The 19,091-nt window shown below is 35.8% G+C and overlaps 1 protein-coding gene and 1 long non-coding RNA gene across 5 annotated transcripts in view; one reads left to right on the top strand and one right to left on the bottom strand.

Annotated features, from left to right (window-relative positions):
• Nucleotides 1–19,091, bottom strand: part of LOC116297106 (uncharacterized) — a 43,611-nt gene that overhangs the window by 4,020 nt on the left and 20,500 nt on the right. Inside the window, exons 24-46 of one of the 4 annotated variants that reach the window (XM_089035090.1) lie at nt 16,302–16,623; nt 15,665–15,769; nt 15,240–15,374; nt 14,658–14,737; nt 14,209–14,293; nt 12,907–12,963; nt 11,733–11,852; nt 11,267–11,313; nt 11,086–11,185; nt 10,784–10,831; nt 10,111–10,236; nt 9,016–9,078; nt 8,547–8,651; nt 8,087–8,236; nt 7,440–7,469; nt 6,281–6,400; nt 3,628–3,699; nt 2,760–2,858; nt 1,981–2,031; nt 1,631–1,704; nt 1,455–1,524; nt 224–322; nt 52–133 (exon numbers count right to left, since the gene is read on the bottom strand). In XM_089035090.1, coding sequence (XP_088891216.1) covers nt 52–133; nt 224–322; nt 1,455–1,524; nt 1,631–1,704; nt 1,981–2,031; nt 2,760–2,858; nt 3,628–3,699; nt 6,281–6,400; nt 7,440–7,469; nt 8,087–8,236; nt 8,547–8,651; nt 9,016–9,078; nt 10,111–10,236; nt 10,784–10,831; nt 11,086–11,185; nt 11,267–11,313; nt 11,733–11,852; nt 12,907–12,963; nt 14,209–14,293; nt 14,658–14,737; nt 15,240–15,374; nt 15,665–15,769; nt 16,302–16,623 — 2,240 coding nt within the window. The remainder of the gene's footprint in view (nt 1–51; nt 134–223; nt 323–1,454; nt 1,525–1,630; nt 1,705–1,980; nt 2,032–2,759; nt 2,859–3,627; nt 3,700–6,280; nt 6,401–7,439; nt 7,470–8,086; nt 8,237–8,546; nt 8,652–9,015; nt 9,079–10,110; nt 10,237–10,783; nt 10,832–11,085; nt 11,186–11,266; nt 11,314–11,732; nt 11,853–12,906; nt 12,964–14,208; nt 14,294–14,657; nt 14,738–15,239; nt 15,375–15,664; nt 15,770–16,301; nt 16,624–19,091) is intronic. The other 3 variants (XM_089035092.1, XM_089035091.1, XM_089035094.1) reach the window with 3 other exon arrangements.
• Nucleotides 4,286–5,958, top strand: LOC116297107 (uncharacterized). Its single transcript, XR_004197193.2, has 3 exons — nt 4,286–4,565; nt 4,727–4,885; nt 5,054–5,958. It is a non-coding gene; the product is annotated as an uncharacterized LOC116297107 (long non-coding RNA).

Raw genomic sequence — 19,091 nt, 5'->3', positions numbered from 1 at the left:
TTATCATTGGAAGGTATCAAGTTATCTAACAAAACCAGATGTTATCAATACCTTGCTGTTGCTGTTTATTGGTTAGTTCGAGTCGTGTTCGGGTTTCCATCTCTTGACGAAGCCTCTCCGAGAGATGATCGATCTGAAAAGAACATTGTCATGAGAACGAGGGTCGAAAGCTTTTTCTCCATTAATAGGTAAAGAGATCTATCGAGATCCGAGTATTTTTTACCTGTCGTCTTAGAGAGGATATGTGTGATTCTGTAGCAGCTCGTTCTTTGTCGAATTCACTTCGTATACTCGGAATGCGTCCTTCCGAAGTCTCGTATTCCTAGTGATTAAGGGAAAAGAAAAATGAATATTGGTTAGTAAAGAAATAAAAGACGGAAGAAGAAAGAAAAAGGAAAGAAGGGTAGAAAGGGAGGGAAGGAAGGAAGAAAAACAAATAAAAGAAGTACAAAAAAGTAGAATGTACTCTCCACTGTACAGTATAATGGGCTTATAGTAAACTGAGGGAAACATTGGGATATATCAAAGATTAAAAATAAGATAAAAGGAAAAGACGAAGAAATAGGAAAGAAAAAGAGCAACATAAAATGAAATAAAAATAAAAAAAAGGAAGGAAAAATAGGTCGAGGAACTTAAAAGCGAAGGGAGGGGGAGGGGGGACGGACGGATAGAGGAAGTAAGAGGTAAAATAGTATAAACATTCATCAGTCAAGCATTAGCGCCTTCCATTGGGTTTGGTGATATTACTACGCGACGTGAAGAGTGAAGAGTGAAGAGTGAAGAGGGAAGAGTGAAGAGTGAAGAGTGAAGAGTGAAGAGTGAAGAGTGAAGAGTGAAGAGTGAAGAGTGAAGAGTGAAGAGTGAAGAGTGAAGAGCAAGAGCAAGAGTAAGAGTAAGAGTTAAAGAATGAGCGGGAAACCAAGTAAACGTAACAGCAAAGGGAAAGAGAGATATGAAAATAATAAAAACGCCACAGCCATTGAAAATTTAAAATATCTTGGCATAAAAGATAACAAACTATTTATGCTCGTTCCAATAAAAAGCTGAGACCGATGAGCAAATTTTGATGTTTTGAAAGTTTTCAAAATTGGACAAGCCGTTAGGCGAGTCCAATTGGAGAATTTCCAAAACACCACGAGTGTCTATAATTTCCAAATTGTACGAGAAGATTATGCGATTTTTTGTTTATAACACACAACAAAATTGAGCAACTTAATTGGGACTCTACAGAGTACAATTTGGGATTTAATTGTATTCCTCTTGTCCAATCAGAATCGAGTAAGTTTGTTGAGTGTATTCTAAAGGGCCATATAAAGTTATATTACTGTTTTAATGACTTTAAGAGCATAAGAAAGGAGGAAAACAGATAGGCAGACAGACAGACAGGGAGACAAAGCTATGTCTTAACAATCTGTGTTAGTCAACGAAAGTGTAAGAATTAAAATCGGTCGTACCTTCAATCTACGCTTGTATGATTTTAACTGAGATTTTAGAGCAACGATCTCCTTGTGATGATGGGTAGACCTATGAAAAAAAAAAAAAAAAAAAAAAAAAAAGGAAAAGAAATGAAAAAGAATAAGTGAGAAAATGAATGCAATACTTAATATTCAATACCTATTTTCTTGTATACCTGTCATCTTGGGCTTCCAGTTTGGCCTCCACTGCCTTTTTTAATTCCAAAACCTTACGAGTTTTTCTTTTTTCCTAAAAAAATAAATATATATTATTTGCTTTGGAAATAGTTATAGGCAGGAGATAAGGAACACAACGAAACACAAAATCGTACGAAAACAAAGAAAGAATAAACGAAAGGAATGCTGTAGAAAGGAAAGAAAGGAAAGAGAAAAAAGAAAAGGAAGTGGGAGGAAACAAGAAAGGAAATCTCCGTTATACTTCTTTCCCGCTTTGCAATTGTGCTTCGCTCAAACGACAACTGCAAACGCGAGGGAGCGATAAGACAACGAAGAATAATAAACTTACCTCATCAAGAGCTGCTTGTGCATCGGCTAGTTTCTTTTCTATTGACACAATCTATAAGATATAGAATAACGAAAGTACATTTTACTTCATAGTATCGACTTCTTAGAATCGGTGTCGTATCCGTGTTTTACCAAGACCGTGTTTTTTTCTAGAATTATTATTGGCGTATTCTTTTCTCGCGCAATGTGATTGGTACGTCTGCCGTACTTGGGCAGTGCCGTGACCTTGGCGTGACTGTGTCCGCGCCGTGTTCGTGCTGCGTTCCGGGCATTTGATTGGATGGAGAGTAAATTCTCGAGCAATATCATTGGTCTGGGGTATTCCTTGCCGTGTCACGACCGTTTTCGTGCCGTGAGCTTTTCACAGTCATACTACAACTTCTCTATATGATTATTAACCTCAGCAAGAATAGTTTTTTATCATTATTAATTTTCACTATTACCGCCCGTGAATAGAATCTTATTCATGATAGTGTCATTGAATGGGTGGCAGCATGAGTCTCAGCAAACTTGGTTTGTTCCATACACGTTGCCGTGCCGCGAGCAATGTTCTAGAATGACCATTGTTCTTAAATGACCGTGAAAGATATAGGAACGTACCGTGCCGTGTCAGTACCGTATATTAGTATTGTCCGCATTGGCTCAATAGTGGTTTCACGCGCTGTGATTGGTTTAAAGTATATCGTCATTTTCGTTACATGCCGATTAATCTCATACACCCCAGACCGCCGAGCAATGTAGGCTATAAGAGAAGGTCAAACTTTAACAAAGATTCCATACCATTGTGCCTAGTTTCGTTCTCGCTTTCATTTCCGCTTCCCATAATTCTTTGGCTTCTTCAGCTTCTCGTCCGTTTATAGTCCGGGATAACTCTTCACTCTGTTTTGAAATAAACAAGATTTTAGAAATAGAACAATTGCGGTTTAGTTGAAAATTACACAATTCTTCGTTGGAAAACGAACGAGAAAAAGAAAATCGGCTCAGGTCCCTCTATTAAACACGGCCAAAAATAACGGCGGGGCAGCATATAAAGTATATAGATGATATAGAGGTTTTGCACCATCACGTGCCCACGCCAATAATACAGATTGGGCTGCCTGTGGTTAGATGCAGAACAATAAACTCCCTTTGCTCTCGGGAATTGATTGGATTCTTTCTTATGTAAAACGATTGTATTGTTCCTGACATCTAATATGGCTGCCGTCACGTGGTGGTGCAAAACATAATTCTTATAGAGGCTTTGCACCATCACGTGATGGCAGCCATGACAGGGGCAGGAACAATTGATTCTGGTCTAATCTGAATTACATGAGAAAGGATTCAGTTTCCCAGGGTGGAAAAGACTATTGTTATGCCTCCTGTCATGGCTGCCATCACGTGATGGTACAAAGCCTCTATAGCATAATAGACCTCTCTACTTTGGGCGTTATGCTTTCCCATTTCAGACCACGTGTCATTCTCTTGAGAATATAATTATTTGCTTAAGTCGTATCCATACTTCTGTGTCTCCTCAAGCACAACCATTAAACAAAGAAATGATACTCTAGGGAATGGGACGTGGACTAAAATGGGAAAATATTATGCCCAAGCCGAAACGTCTATTACTGGAAGGTTATTATTTCAAGTAAACACGATATTTTCTCAGTACCTGTATTTTTTCTTCTAATTTTGTGTTTTCAGCTTTGACGTTTGTCAAAAGCGCTTCAAGACTGCTTCGTGCCTGAAAAGCAAACAGAAAATTGATAAATGATATTGAAAGAAAAGAGAGAAAAAAGGAAGGTGGGAAAGACAGAGGGAATAAAGAAAGAAAAGAATGGAAGGAAAAAGAAGGAAAATTAGAGAGAAACGAAAGAAAGAAATGAAGGAAGAGAGAAAGAAAGAAGGAACGAAGGAAAGAAAAAAGAGATGAATAGCAAAAATAAAACCAAACGAAGTAACGAAAAAAATGAAAAGAAAAAAATCCAAAAAATAAAAAATAAAAAAACCAAAAAGCCAAAAAAAAAAAAAAAAAAATTAGATTAAAAAATAATAATAAAAATAAATAAATAAATAAATAATAAAAAAAAAAAAGAAAAAAAAAAAAAAAAGAAAACAAAAACCAAACAAAAACCAAACAAACGAAAAAACAAAACAAAAACAAAAACAAAACAAAAAAATAAAAGGGGAAAAAGGAAGAACTATATTTATATCGTATATTCCTAAAGCATGTCTTAAACTTCCTCCACAATAACCATTATAAAATTATGCAATATTAAAGATACACAATTTATTAAAAATCTGTTGGATGGAATAAATCCTAACACCGATAGTTATCGCACTAACACAAACGAATAGGTTAGGCAAAGAATGCTAGTACAAAAAACCTTTGACCTTTTCTTTGAATTTCGCCAAAGATTTCGAAGAATTTCTGCAGACAATCTTCGCACGATCTCGACCCCGGCACAAGAATAACACAAGGCCAGCTTCTTCCATCTTGATGCACGGAGGACTCAATGAACTGAGTCTATTTGGTGTCTCTTGTCTAATGCTTTCGCTTCTAGCCATGGTTCGGAGAGTTCGAGCCTTGCAAGGAGTCCAGAGTAATCCGTAAGTACGAGAAACTTGGTCTTGTTTCCAATGCAAAAAGCGAAAAAAATTGTCCAAGAAAACAGTGTGTATTTTTTTGGAATAGTTTAGCAAAGAATTCTTGATTTGTGAATGGATTTTAGGAATTCCTTAGCTTCCACTCAATGCTTCTTGCTCTCTAGTCCCAGCAGAAAAATATAAAATAACGAAACGAGGAGAAAAACAAAGTGAAAAAGAACTGAAATCACAAGACGCTGTTGGATGAGATGTGTTAGAATTCAAGGAACATCGTCACCGAGAAATCGTAGCTCAAAGTCTCACATCGCGTAGGAAATTTAAAGGTAAAATCTAAAGTCCTTTTAAATTGACTGACATCAAGAATTCTTGAAACTATTCAAATACTTGCGATGAACGTCAATACAAATCCCTAACATTGTCAAGCATTCCTCTACTATCACACCACTGTCCTTGTCTGATTAACAATCTTACACTCATTCTTATCTCGACAGAATCGATTCTACATATATTGTCTCTCAAATTCAAGACACATGCTGAACTATTCTCATAAATAGCTAATGATGTACGTATTTGGTTGCACAGAGTTGGTGTTTTTTAATAAGATCCTTTAATGGTTTCTCATGTCAGAGCTAATCAAGTCTTAGGCTTACATATAACCATGGTAACTATGCTTTGAAATGATAAATAATAGACGCTTGAAAGAGATGGCTTTCAAAACAAAGAAGAGGAATATTGAAAACTTGATACAGAATAACACAGAGAAAGAATAAGTAGAAAGGTGTGTGCATGTTTTTAATATTTAATGACAAAAAACTGACAAATATTAAGTTTCTTTGTTATTTTCTCGTTAAAGTTTCTTCGTTTTCTAATAGCTTTTTGTCATATAAATGCCAGAAAAATCTTTGAAACGCATTTGATTTTGCCAGTGCATATTTAAATAAGCATTCGAAAACGAGTTTTCAGACCTCATTTTTAAACCTTAAACATTCCTCCATCATAGACTGAACTCGTTCTTACAGGAAAACTAATATGGATATGAGATGAATTATTAAGTAAGTTATGACAGTTTTCATAGAGACTCTTGGACAGTCTTGTAGTACTTTACTGGGGAAAAATAGGAAGGAAGGAAGAGAGGAAGGAAGGAAGAAGGAACGAAAGAAAAACAGACAGACAGACAAACAGAAGGAAGGAAGAAAGGAAGGAAGTAAGAAAGGAAGTAAGAAAGGAAGGAAGGAAGGAAGAAAGACAGACAGACAAACAGAAGGAAGGAAGAAAGGAAGGAAGTAAGAAAGGAAGGAAGGAAGGAAGAAAGACAGACAGACAAACAGAAGGATGTAAGGAAGGAAGGAAGGAGGGAGGAAGGAAGGGAGGAAGGAATAATAATAATAATAACAATAATAATACTAATAACACTAATAATACTAATAATAAATAAATAAATAAATAAATGAATAAGTAAATAAACAAATAAATAAATAAATAAATAAATAAATAAATAAATAAAACTTTGCAAACAAAACCGTGTCATGTTTGGCAACGCTATTTTCGTTTTGTTTCCTGACAATGCCAGCGCAAAACAGCAACGCACCTACATCAGCAGCAGTTGCACGTGTGTCATTGGACATAACATACAATAAAAATTGTGCTGCAACGAATTCTAAAATTGTCTACAAGTTCCAATTCTATCAACAACTTTATGATTTCAAAGCAAGACATACCTCACTAGCGTCTTTGATTTCCTTCAAGAGAAGTTCACTCTTGGCTTGTTCTTCCCTTAGTGCCGCTGCTATCTGACCCTTCTCGACTTTAAGCCTGTTGACAAGGCTTTCTAGTTGGGACTAGATGAAAAATGAAATAAAGAACTTCAGCAAGAAGCATCATATGTCAAATATCATATCAAAATTTAAAGAGAACTTTTAAAAACAGGAATCGAATATTATTATAGTTTTCCTTGATAGTATTATTGTTTCATTAAATACAATTATTTCAATAGAGTTAGTCACCTGAAAAGCTACAAAGCTGAGACCGACAAGGATTATGGGTAGATACATTTTACCTGTTTCAACCGCTTGATAACTGTTGATGGACTTGAGATCTTTTACCAGTTACTCAAGTTCACCTCCTCTGAGCATCATCAACTGCTGCAGTTTGTGTCAAAAGCTTTACTTGTTGGATATGAAATATTTTCCATGATTCTCAGCGATCACAGATTTCTAGCTTTTTAGTGACTAACTTTATTGAAATAAATATATACAAAATTTAACGATTTACACCCATAGATTCTAAAGAGCGTCATTATTTTACTCATGGTTAACCTGAAAGTTATTTTAAATCTCTTCCCTAAAGATGGCCAACATTTTGTATTGCTAGTTATCAGAAGTACACTCGAACGCCTTAAATGACGTCACAGATTATTGTAATTGAAATTATTGGAAGTGAATCTTTATGACTTTAAGACGCAACTCTCAAATCAAGAAATATTTTACCATCCAACTATTTAGTCCAAGTATAATCAATACTGAGAATATTGAATCAGGGTTTATAAGCACTTAAGAAATACTCTTTTATTTCTACGCTATTGGCTTCTAGCCTGCGTTGTTTGGAGGTCAGCCGTGTCGCCCTACCCCTTACTTCTTGAAGTAACCACCGCAGACCACTAGGCAACGCTGGCTAAAAGCCGATAGGGTTGAAATAAAAGAGCATTTATGTTATATGAGATATCTCACTAAATTGGGCAGATTGGAGCTTTTTATTTTTTATTAAAAAAAAAAAAAAGAAGATACGTATTCGTGTTTTTTTTTAGATCCTTTTATTGATTTTATATTCTATGATATTCTGGTTTATTTACTTATTTAGTAGTGTTTATGATATATTTACCGGTTGTGTTTGCTCTAGTGTATCCTCGTCCTAGTTGATATTATTAAACATAGAATGTTATTTGAGAATTGATTTTGAACAATCACATGGGGTATTAGCTTCATACATATGAATATCTAAATTTACTTAATTTTGTTTGAAAATGTAATTTAATGAAACAAGAACGAGTTATTTAAGATTTATTTAAGGAGTTATTATTTCATTATTTATTCTAAAGCGAGATAAAGAGGTTTATTGTTAATAGTGCGCAAAAATGTCCTTTGAATTCATATATATCTTTACAGCTTAAGCGTAATTTTTTCCCATTTCAGACACCACCTGTCATTCCCTAGAGTATCATTTCATTGTTTAACGGTTGCGCACGAAAGACGCATGAATATGGATACAGTTCAAACAAGGAATCTTATTCTCGAGAGAATGACATGTAGTCTGAAATGGGAAAATATTACGCGCAAGGTAAAGAGGTCGCAAAAAGAGGCAAAGGTTTGTTAGCTACGAGTGATAGCCTCGCAAAACAAGGGCTATTTATGTTTTAAATTTAAATTTCACTACAGCAAACGTTTGTTGCCATTGCATAAAAAAACGCTAAAATATGTACATACTGAATAACAAGTAAAGATTTCCAACTCGTTTCCATGGTTACTTACCAATGATCGAGTAACAGCTTCCATGTCTGCGCTTCTTGAAGCTAACCTAGACGCGACGTCATCAGTAGTGCGCATGCTCTGTCCTAACTTTTCTTCGAGACGGTTGGCGCGTCCAGAGATTTCCTCTTTTACATCTTCTGTAACTAATAACTAGAAAAAGAAAATTTTCAGTAAGAAGTTTTAAATTAGAAAGCAATTTCAAGATTTCTGTTATCCGTTCCGAGATAAAGGAAAAGATAGGGTCGAGTTAGAATAGCCCCTTTCACAGTTCTTTGCGCCATCTTGAAAGGTAGCCGTGCTTTTGCATCGAAGCGAGACGAACGGTGAGCTTGCAATGATAGAGACCTTTTTTAACACCTTGAACAATTATTCACATGTCTCCAAGATGGCTTCCGTTTTGTTCCCTAAAACAGCCTCAACGTATACTGCAAATCCAACTCAATCCATTCTTTTACTCAACGTTTGAATGGCTGACTTTGACTTGGACGAAATGTGTAACCTTTGCTTCGAAGATGCGCATCTCTTCACGCATTCGACTACGATCATTTTCTAGTTCTTCGCGAAGCTGTAAAACAAAAACAAATTTAGAAAAAATATAGGTAAATAGACGTGTAAAGAGTAAATGGATGGAAGGATGAATGGATAGAAGCATGGTTGGATGGATGGATATATGAGTAGCTATTGGGTTTTCGGAAAAAAAGATGGATATGGGAATGAGAATGAGATATCTGGATGGATGGATAGATAAGTAAATAAATGTAGGAATGAGTAAATAATGGGCTGGAATTAAAATGATAGCTGGATGGATGAATACATGAAAGAAATAGATGGAAGAATGGATAATTGAAGGAATATCGGGTAAAGTGGCAGCTTTGATCCATAAAAGGGTGAAGGAGCTGGGGAAGGATGTTTGGTGATTTTTAATATACCTTAGTTTGCATATCTAGTGCTGTTTCTGTCTGTGCAAGCTTACGTGAAACTGCATTCAGCTCCTTAAAACAAACAAAATGTTCCTTTATCATCTGCTCGTGTATAGTCGTGTTATATTTAGTGTAGTACAACATTGATTTTTTTCATTTTGGGTTGCCTGTGTACTTCTTTAATATGACTGACGATGATTAGAATTGGGTTTGCTGTGTACTTTTAATGTGGCTAATGGTTAATGATGTTGTGTTTGTGTTGGTTAGTGTGAGTAAACTTGGACTACGCTTTAAGTGTGGCTAGTAGTGTTAAATTTGGGATTCCTGTGTATTTTTTTGCTCACGTGTATGATTTACTGACAATGACTAGTGGTTACTAGTTGGGCCTGTGTTGTTGTGTCGAATACAAGTGAATTAGAATGACTAGTGGTTAAGCCTGGTTCACACGAGCAACGCAAACGCAAACGCAAACGCAAGCGCAAACGCAAGCGCAAGCAATGTTCACACGTACAACGCAAATGCAAGTAAATTAAGATACGCATGCGCAGTAGTGATTGTTTATAGTTCACGCGTATTTTCCTTGCGTTTGCGTTTGCGTTGCTCGTGTGAACCACGTCTTGCGTTTGTGCTTGCGTTTGCGTTTTCTCCGGTTCACACGTTAAAAACGCAAACGCAAACGCAAACGCAAGCACAAGAAAATGAAAAATTTTCCATTCCTTGCGTTTGCGTTACTGTAGTTCACACATAGTTTTCTTGCGTTTGCGTTTGCGCTTGCGTTTGCGTTGCTGAACCAGGCTTTACTAGTTGGGCCTGTGTTGTTGTGTTGAATACAACAAGTGAATTAGAAGTAAACGCCGTAAAAAAAAAGGAAAAAAAGTTTGGATGTCATACATGGGTTAACGCATGCGCATTTTTCAGGTTTTCAGCCCTTTCCTAATATCTCGTTCCCAGACCTTATTTCTTACTGCGCATGCTCGACAAAAAATTATTACATCGAGCATGCGCAGTAAGAAATAAGAGCTCTGAGAAAAGCGCTCCTGCGCTTTGATACAAAAAGTGCCTTGCTTGGTCTTGCTGTGTAGTTTTTGATACGTATTCCGTTACCTGATTCAGCTGTTTGATTTCTTCTTCATATCTAATATTCTTCTCGCTAATCTTGTTCGAGTCTTCTTTCAACCACTGCATACTTTCTGCTAAACTACTCCTCTTGTCTGCGATATATTCTTTACTCTAAACGATGATAAATAGCATTTAGAAGATCAAGAGTTGAAAAGGACTGGGGGCAAGTACCATGTTTTACTTAACCCAAAAACACTGGTCGAACTTTCTATAATCATCGTTGAGTGGCCACTCCCAGACATTCCTAGCAAACTGGGAAAATTTTGTTGTACTTTAGGTCCAGATCGGACGTCGAACTTTTGCCGCGTCAAATCTAATTGTCTTTAAAAAATTCAATGAAGTCTAATTCAAACGTCGGATTTAATTGCTACTCGCTATAAACTCAACGATAGCACGCGTTAACAAAAGCCAGCTGAAGCACTAGGTTTTTATCCATAGCCGCCGTAATATTGAGCCTTTAGACTTTATGCATCGCATTTGACGCGAGGAAGTTCGACGTTTGAATCAATACAGATTTTTGGTCGCTTTTTACGACTCGCTCAGTCGAATTTATTATTATTTTCTGTCAAATTCAAGTGATTCAGACGTCGTACTTGTCGCGTACGGAATGCTAAAAAAAAAAAAAAAAAAAAAGCTTGATGTCTAAACTGGACATTACCTTTTCCATTTCAGCTTTCATGGCTTCTATAGTATGGTTATGCTTTGCCTGCAAAAAAAAAAAAAAAAAAAAAAAAATTGTACGCATTAAGTAAAACTAACTTTTGTTGCGTTAAACATAATATTACAGCCCCCCCCCCCCCCCCAAAGATTTTTACAGCTTCCGCCGCCCCTGTTAGATCATGAAAACGATTTGAAGCGCTGTACAAATTGATTTCTTGGAAAGCTTGAAGAGTGACGGGTGAGGAATAAAGGTTTTCCTTTTACAATAACTCAAACAATAACCGCAAAATATCTTCTTACCTCATTTATCAAAGCAGTTTCTTCGTGCTTCCTTATTTTCTCAAGCGCGGTCTCAAGTTGTCTCCTCAAAGTATCGCATTCACCCACCGTCGAAAACAATCTATTCACGCATGCGCAATAGTTAGTAGCAAGTAAATTAAATAACACGAGCAACGAATGCAGCTGGATAACAAACACTTACTTTTGCTCTGTGGTTTCGAGTTTCGCTGAAAGTTTTGTATTTTGCTCCTACAAAAAAAAAAAAAAAAAAAAAAAAAAGGATTAAAAATAATAAAGAAAGAAAGAAAATAAAGAAAAAATAAAGAAAAAAAGAAAAGAAAAAGAAAGAAAGAAAATCTAACAGGATTTTGAAAGTTAGAATCGATACGTCTTTTTTTGGAAAATTTACTATTTGATAAGTTCAACGTGCTATTTACCATTCAACTAGTTGGACAATTATTATTTGAATGAAGGGTGGCGTAGTGATAGTACACTCCTAAAGCTAAAAGGTAAAGCTTATATTTTACTTCGATAACGCGAGAAGTGGTTGCTCAATTCTCGCAAGGGGCTCATGCATAAAGCGATATTTCAGAGCTCGATAAAAATATTTGAAGCTTGAACTTGATGGTAAAAATAGAATCAAACTGTCTAATGCAACACACACATACCTTTTCCATTGCCAGTTTTTCTTCTGTTCTTTCAAGCTGGGATTTCCTGTGTTCTACTTCTCGTTGAGCGAGATTTAAATGACCTCCTTTCTCAGTCATATTCAGTGTAGACTGCTGTAGCTAAAGAGTGTGGAAAAATGAATGAAATTAACGGAGAGAGGAACTTTAACCTGCGAGGAATCTGACTAAGAAAATAAAAAGGGGCGACAGAAGTCTTGTTTTACATTCTATACGTACTTAACTATTCACTCGGCGAAGTATCTTTGTTTTTTTGGTTTTGTTTAGAAAATAGATGGGAAGGGGGACGGGGGGAAGGGGGGGGGGGGGGTGGAGAAAAAAAGAAAGAGAGAAAGAAAGAAGGTAAGAAAGGGAAAGAACCATTAACGAAAGAAAGAAGGTAAGGAAAAAAGAAGGGGAAATAGAAAGGAAAAAGGTAAAAGGAATGAATGAATGAATCGCTATTATTCATATACAATATAGTGAAAGATTAATAGAGAAAAACGTTGCGTGGATACAAGACAAAGTCGATTTTTTTTTTCTTTTCCGGCTCATTCAGTTCCAGACACAAAAAATGGGATAAATAGTAAGATATCTCTAACTGACAAAATGATATCTTAAAGTTTTTCTAAAGCACCGATATCACGCTATTATGGACTAAAATGCGCTTAAAATTCTCTAGAAGCAAGTAAGTGGCTCCTCTCGGACGAACTAATTTATAGAAATCCAATCTTTCTCCGCAGACAGATCTGATTATTTCAGAAACTCTTAAATCCCAGTGAAACCCTTCCAAGTGTCAGGTGTTTTCTACACGCACAAAAGAAACAGTTGGAACTAATGCCGCATTAAAAAAGCGCAAAGTTCATGTTTCCATTCATTACATTAATAATCATATAGCACCAATCCCTAAATCTTTATAAATTTTTTTTGTTGCTTAAGACCCATTTGTATTTATAGTATAAAAAGCACAATGTCCATGTTTGAAATTAATTACATTAAAAAATATTTAGCCACTTTCTAAAAAATAAAAAAATAAATAAAATATGTCTTAATCTTAAACGTATATACTTTTAAACATTTTCCCAAAATACTTTTTTTTATTTAATCCTTCTTAAGCGGTAAAATAATTAGGGATTGGAAGAATAAGGGGTATCGTTGAAAAGTAGTCGATACTCACCTCTTGGTCTAGACTGTTGGCTTTATTTTCCGCTGTTTCTAGTCGGTTGGCTAGCGACTGTAAGACCACAGCAAAAGAAGTTAAACAAGAATATGAATGTCATACGATGTAGATTTAAGGAGGGGAATTGGACCCTGAAGCGAAGACGGGGAGAGGAAGAAAGTAAAGAGTCAAATAATAGTTTATAAGTGGTTGAGTTCTTTGGAAGACGTTTTTTTTTAATTAGATAATTACGAACACAGGAATCCCATGACACTTTAGAATGATGGACATTTTATATCTAATGATAGAATTATTGAGTGTGGTTTTAAGGTGGCTTCATATAGTTTCGGTATTTAGAGTAATAGAATCATTTCATAGCAAATACAGATCTATATCTTGTTATCTGATAAGCTAACCATATTAAAGAGTTTAGGAATATTTTTCTTCAACATTTTTAATTAGTTAATTAATTAATTATTCTTTTATTTTCAAATTTTAAGTATTTGTTAAGACCATTGAGACAGGTGTAATGGGCTTTATAAGAATTAAAGTTATTATTATTATCTTTTTTTTTTTTGGTGAAAATGATCACGTGACTAGTTACCATAGCAGCGACACGTCAGCCACAAAACGGACCCTTTCTTCCATTAAAAAATTAAGATCTCGAGTTTCCTGTGTTCAATCTTTTTTAGATTGTGTAATCGAAAGTTTGTTTTGTTACCTATTATATGAACGCGTTTTATTAAATTCGTGACTACAAAAACCAAGATATTAAAGAAATATCGATTTTTCAAGATAAAAAGTTTTCTGTAGTCCAAATATTTTTATATTGCGTCAGTTGCCTTACCATTCTACGAAGAAAAAACTGTTAGAAATATAAAGATATTTGACCACGTAGTTTTCAAGTCTTTATTATTTTTTAAATAACACATGCAACCGACTTTTCGTGACGTCATCAAAATAAAAATCCTTCAAGTTCTGGTACTGCGAATGCTCATGCGCGCGCGTACAAAAACTATATGGAGCCACCTTAAGTTGTGTATAATGATTTAGGGAATTCGTAACAAATTAAGAAAATGGGAGTTGAGACTGGGAACTGAAGTAAAGAAGATAGAACTCTAATTGGATGGAATGCGTAACATATTGGGAAGTGATTTGGTGAATATGGGTAATATAAAATAGTAAAACGCCCTTTGCAGAATAGTAAAAGACGCTCGATAAAACCGATGTTTTCATTATAATATTCATTTTAAGTGATAAAAACTAAGAGAAACGTGTGACACGAGATTTGATTGACATCAGTTTACTCAAATGTTTTACCTGATTTGATTCTCTAAGGGAAGCAACCTCTTTTTCTAATTTCAGTTTGGTTTGATAAAGTTCTTCTCGAAGATCATGCGACTGCCTGTAATACAATCAATAATTATATTGATTAATCAAACGATAATGTTGACAAAAATCATACACCGCTACACAGCCCAGCGCAGTTTTTTGGTCATAAGTCTGTGTTAATAACAAATTTGAAATGTAGCGCGCGCGCTGATTGGCGTGTTGCCGTGTTTATATCAAAGGACAGATACATGCTCGCGCAAAGTTGTTCAAAAACAACTTATATCTTGATTCCTTAAATAAAGGACTCCATAGGAAAAGGGAGGGGTTTTGGTTATGGCGAGAAGAGCGAAGATGCTGCCCTTTGTGATAACAGCATCAGTTCTGAAGCCCACGTTAAAATTCATCCAGAAACACCTCAAGTATTGGGACAGATTTACCTCTCGGCTTCACTCCTGCCAGTAGTCGCTTTATCAAGCTCGTTGTTGGCATTCTCCAATCTAATTTTGAGTGACGCAATCTGAAAAAGGAAGACATCGCCATCAATTCACTGAAAAAGCCTAGCTTTCAAGTCTATAACACTTTTCAATGTAACTTCTGTGGGAAAGGAATATCACTGCAAACATGGGAAGACAGTAAAATACAAGAAACAAAAGAAAAAAAGCCTTGACGGTATTAGTGACGTCAATTCCTTTAGTTAGAAAGAACAATAAAAACGACTGTCATGGTGTTCATGTTAACCAACATGGCGGCCATAGGCACCGTATCTATGTAGAACAATATAACAAAAGCAAAGGAAGCCCAAAATGTTTTTAAATTCAACCAACATGGCGGCTATGACGTCACATGCACAAGGACAAAGACACGGCGGCCATGTTGGATGATATAACAAAAGAAATAAAAGCAAATATGGCGTTACACGCACTCCAAGTATACAGAAGATGTGACATACGTCCACACTGCTAATTGTCTCAACAAGTTATTTCATTATTTTTTACTGATAACCAAAATATTTATCTCACCTCGGATTCCATTCGTTTTTTCTCCATTCCATCGTTTTCCAGTCTATTGCTAAGATGCGCATGCTCTTTTGTGCTGCTGGCTTGTAGTGAATCTTTAGCTATTCGTAGTTCGTTTATCATGTCCTCGGCTTTTGTCTATTTAAAATAAAAAGAACGCACTTTAAAAAACAGGGGATTCGCATTCTATCCACGGTTAATGCTGATATCTTGCAGCAATTCCCCCGGGAGGTGATTCATAAAATGGTTTAAAAGAATCTTTGCTTGAGTTGAATCCATATTCATGTGTCTTCTCATGCACACCGTTAAACAAAGAAGTGATACTCTAGGGAATGACAAGTTGTCTCAAATGGGAAACCCTGAAGGAGAAGAGGTATGGGTGTTTATTAAAAATAAAAATTATAATTATAATAATCAAAAATACTCACCAATTTTTCGGTCTTTCTCTGTAGTTTCTCTCTCAGCGCTTCTAATTCTTTATCAGTAGAGATTATCTTTGCTTCCAAAAGTGCCTTTGTCTCGGCGAGATCAGTCTAGAGGTTTCGAAGAGTAAAATGTCATGATATTGAAGACTCACTCTTTTCCCTTAATTTTATATGATTTTATAATTCAAAAACGGAAATAAACATTTACGCTGTAGGATTCTACACGTCCATTGTTTCCCCCCTCTTTCTTCTGTTGTTAAGGCAGAAACACGTGACTAGCCTGTGCTTTATGAAACTGTTTCCGTGGCTATCCGCTATACACCCTTCTCATAATGGCTGACAAGTGCACGAAAACGAGGTCACCCAGTCATTATTTCACAATAAAAGATATAAAATTACATGAAATGACTTTAAAGAATAAAAGTATAAAAAATGACCTTTGTTTTGATCTGAATGAGCGCTAACAGCCTCTATTTTGAATGAGCAGCTTGGCTCAACCTTGCAAGATGACTGGGTGACCTCGTTTCCGTGCGTTCATCAGCCATTATGAGAAGGGTGTATTGGCTTTGGTCTATATTTATCTTCCCACATTTCTGTTGTCATATTGAAGGTCCCGCCATAATGAAATCACGTGACTAACCTGTGCATTCATCAGCTGTTCCCGTAGTGACCCGCTATGGGCCTCATGCGTCTTTCTTGTTAGATCAACAGCCTCCAGTTCAGCCATAACTTCAGCTTTCTGCTGGGTGGTGGTGCGCGCTTCCTCCATTAGTACAGACATCTGTTTCTTAAGGTCATTGTACATGTCGGTCATTCTTAAGCGAGTCTCTTGCTCATCAGATAACGCCTTCTGTAGATCATTCAAGTCCGCTTCTTGTTGATGGACGGTTTGTTGGAGATCTTTCTTTTCTTTCTGTAGATGGCGGATATCTGTCTCTAGCTTCTGCCTCGCCTCCATTTCCCTACCAAACCAATGATACACATGTCAGTAAAAGTTTAGGTGAAAAAGATAGGTTAAGGACCACATTATAAGTCTATTGTTAGTTCATTCATTTATAATACACTTAACAAAATTAATCGATTCTGATTGGACAAGAGTAGTACAATTAAATCCCAAATTCTACTCTGTAGAGTCCAAATTAAGGCCCCGTCCACAAGTATCCGGAATTTTTTGTATCCGCAAATTATTTTTTGCGGATACGAAAATGTTCGCGTCCACACGCAGCGTATTCGAATCGGTTTCACCGTCCACACGTATCCGTTTTCGTAAAATTTGCGGATACGGATACAAAAATTTGCGGACACGTGTGGACGCCACCCGTATCCGCAAAAAAAAAAAATGCGGATACAAAAATTTCCGGATACGTGTGGACGGGGCCTAAGTTGCTCAATTTTTTTAAAAATTGTATTATAAACAAAAAATCACACGATACTAACAGGGATCAAGTGCGCAAAGTATCATGGGTCAAAATATCCTCTTCTATCCGTCTAAAGTAAAGCCTGGTTCAAGATAAAATTGTGGATAAATTTCTTTCTTTCTTAATCTACGAGTGCTTAAAATAGTTTCTTTTTTTTGCGCCGAAATCCCGGAAATCGCAATTCAAACGGCTCCTTTTCATGATATAAGATAACAAAACTCGGATGGAAATACAGCTTTTAATTAATGAGGTGCTTGAATCGTGGCTTCGCGGTTATTCTTGTCTAGGAATAATAATTGAAATCTGGCGCCAACAGAAAAAATGAATATCCAATACGCATCTTCGGCTCTGACGTAATGTTTTCCCATTTCAGACCACGTGTCATTCCCTTGAGAATAAGATTCTTTGTTTGGGCTGTATCCATATTCATGTGTCTTCTCATGTGCAACCGAGCGCAAACCTTAAACAAAGAAATGATACTCTAGGGAATGGCACGTGGTCTGAAATGGGAAAACATTACGTCAGAGCCAAAGAGGTCTATTGCTGGTTAATCATTCACATAGAAATTGCATAACAAAATAACTGGTGTCCTGACTTTGACCTGCGCAGAGTGTTTCAACGTTCTTCGAATTAGCCGTGCTCTGACTTGATCACCCCAGTGATTGTTTCAGAGCTCGATATCCTGACTGATTTAGCCCTGCCCTGAATTTGTTTAGGCAAGCGGTTGCTTCAAGCTTCAGTGGCTTAACCATGCCCTAAGGTTGTCGGTTGTCTCAGGGATTAACTTTTTAGTCGATGTATTTATCATTATATATTTCAATGATAAAAAGGTAAATTATACACCGTGAAAAGATGAAAAAACTTACTGACGTTTCGGACGCTAGTCCTTCGTCGGAGTAAGAGGAAGGACTAGCGTCCGAAACGTCAGTAAGTTTTTTCATCTTTTCACGGTGTATAATTTACCTTTTCATCATTACTGTTTCATTAGAAACACCGACGCAGCTCACACTAGTTTTTAGCTAGTTATATCTTCTCATTATATATTTTAGTTTTGTCTTTTTTTTTTGATAATATTCTTATTATTTTATCTGATATTTATTTAGCGGGTTTTTTTTTTACTTATTTTTAAATTACATATGAAGGGTAGATGGGATGGGAGGGAGTTTTATAATGTATAAATAGGAAGATAAGTGTCCTCTATTAGTTCACAATTTATTGTAAACTAGAAAATTTCGACACGTAAATAAAGTTATTATTATTATTATTATTATTATTATTATTATTATTATTGTGAGTTAGCTATACCCTGACTTTGATCAGAGCAGACGTTGTATGGCTTCAGGGTTTGATTAAATATGGAGTCATATTCAAACATCGCGTGAGCCCACGAATTTTTTTTAATTAAGTGCTTTCTCTGAAATGTTAAATGGTGTGTACCACATTAGGACTAAGTGGACATCACGTTATTAAGCTATAATGCTTTTTACGTCAATCGTATCAAAAAAAGACTTCCGGGTCCAAAACGAAAAGTATTTCTTTTAAGACTTTTATTACTTTTTGTTCGTGACAGAATTTGTTTCCCAAAGTTCTAATTGTTTCTGTTGGAGGTTAAAACAAAACGAACATTTCTTTCTTACTTTTATTCATTTTCTTTCTTTTCTTTTTTCTTTCTTTTTCTCCTTTTCTTTTCTTTTCTTTCCTTTTTTCTTTCTTTCTTTCTTTCTTTCTTTTTCTCCTTTTCTTTTCTTTTTTTTTTTTCTTTCCTTTTCTTTCTTTTCTTTTCTTTCTTCTCTGCCTCTCTCTATGTCTGTCTCGCTATTGCTTTATCATAGCGGATTTTGTAAGTAGTTGGACCCGCTATTATGTTACTTAAAAGCTCTAAGGTAATCACGGAAATGAGCGCCAAAAAATAAGATGATCGTTACAAATACTGTTAATGAACAAACAAATTGACAGGGTTACAAGATAAGTGTATTTAATGAAGAAAAAAAGTTAAGTAAAGCTCAAGGTTG

This window comes from Actinia tenebrosa, unplaced genomic scaffold (assembly GCF_029948245.1).
Source record: "Actinia tenebrosa isolate PJP-AT-01 unplaced genomic scaffold, QUT_ActTen_1.0 PGA_scaffold3__52_contigs__length_22856419, whole genome shotgun sequence".
Lineage (NCBI taxonomy): Eukaryota > Metazoa > Cnidaria > Anthozoa > Actiniaria > Actiniidae > Actinia > Actinia tenebrosa.
This window is presented reverse-complemented; position numbering and strand designations above follow the sequence as displayed.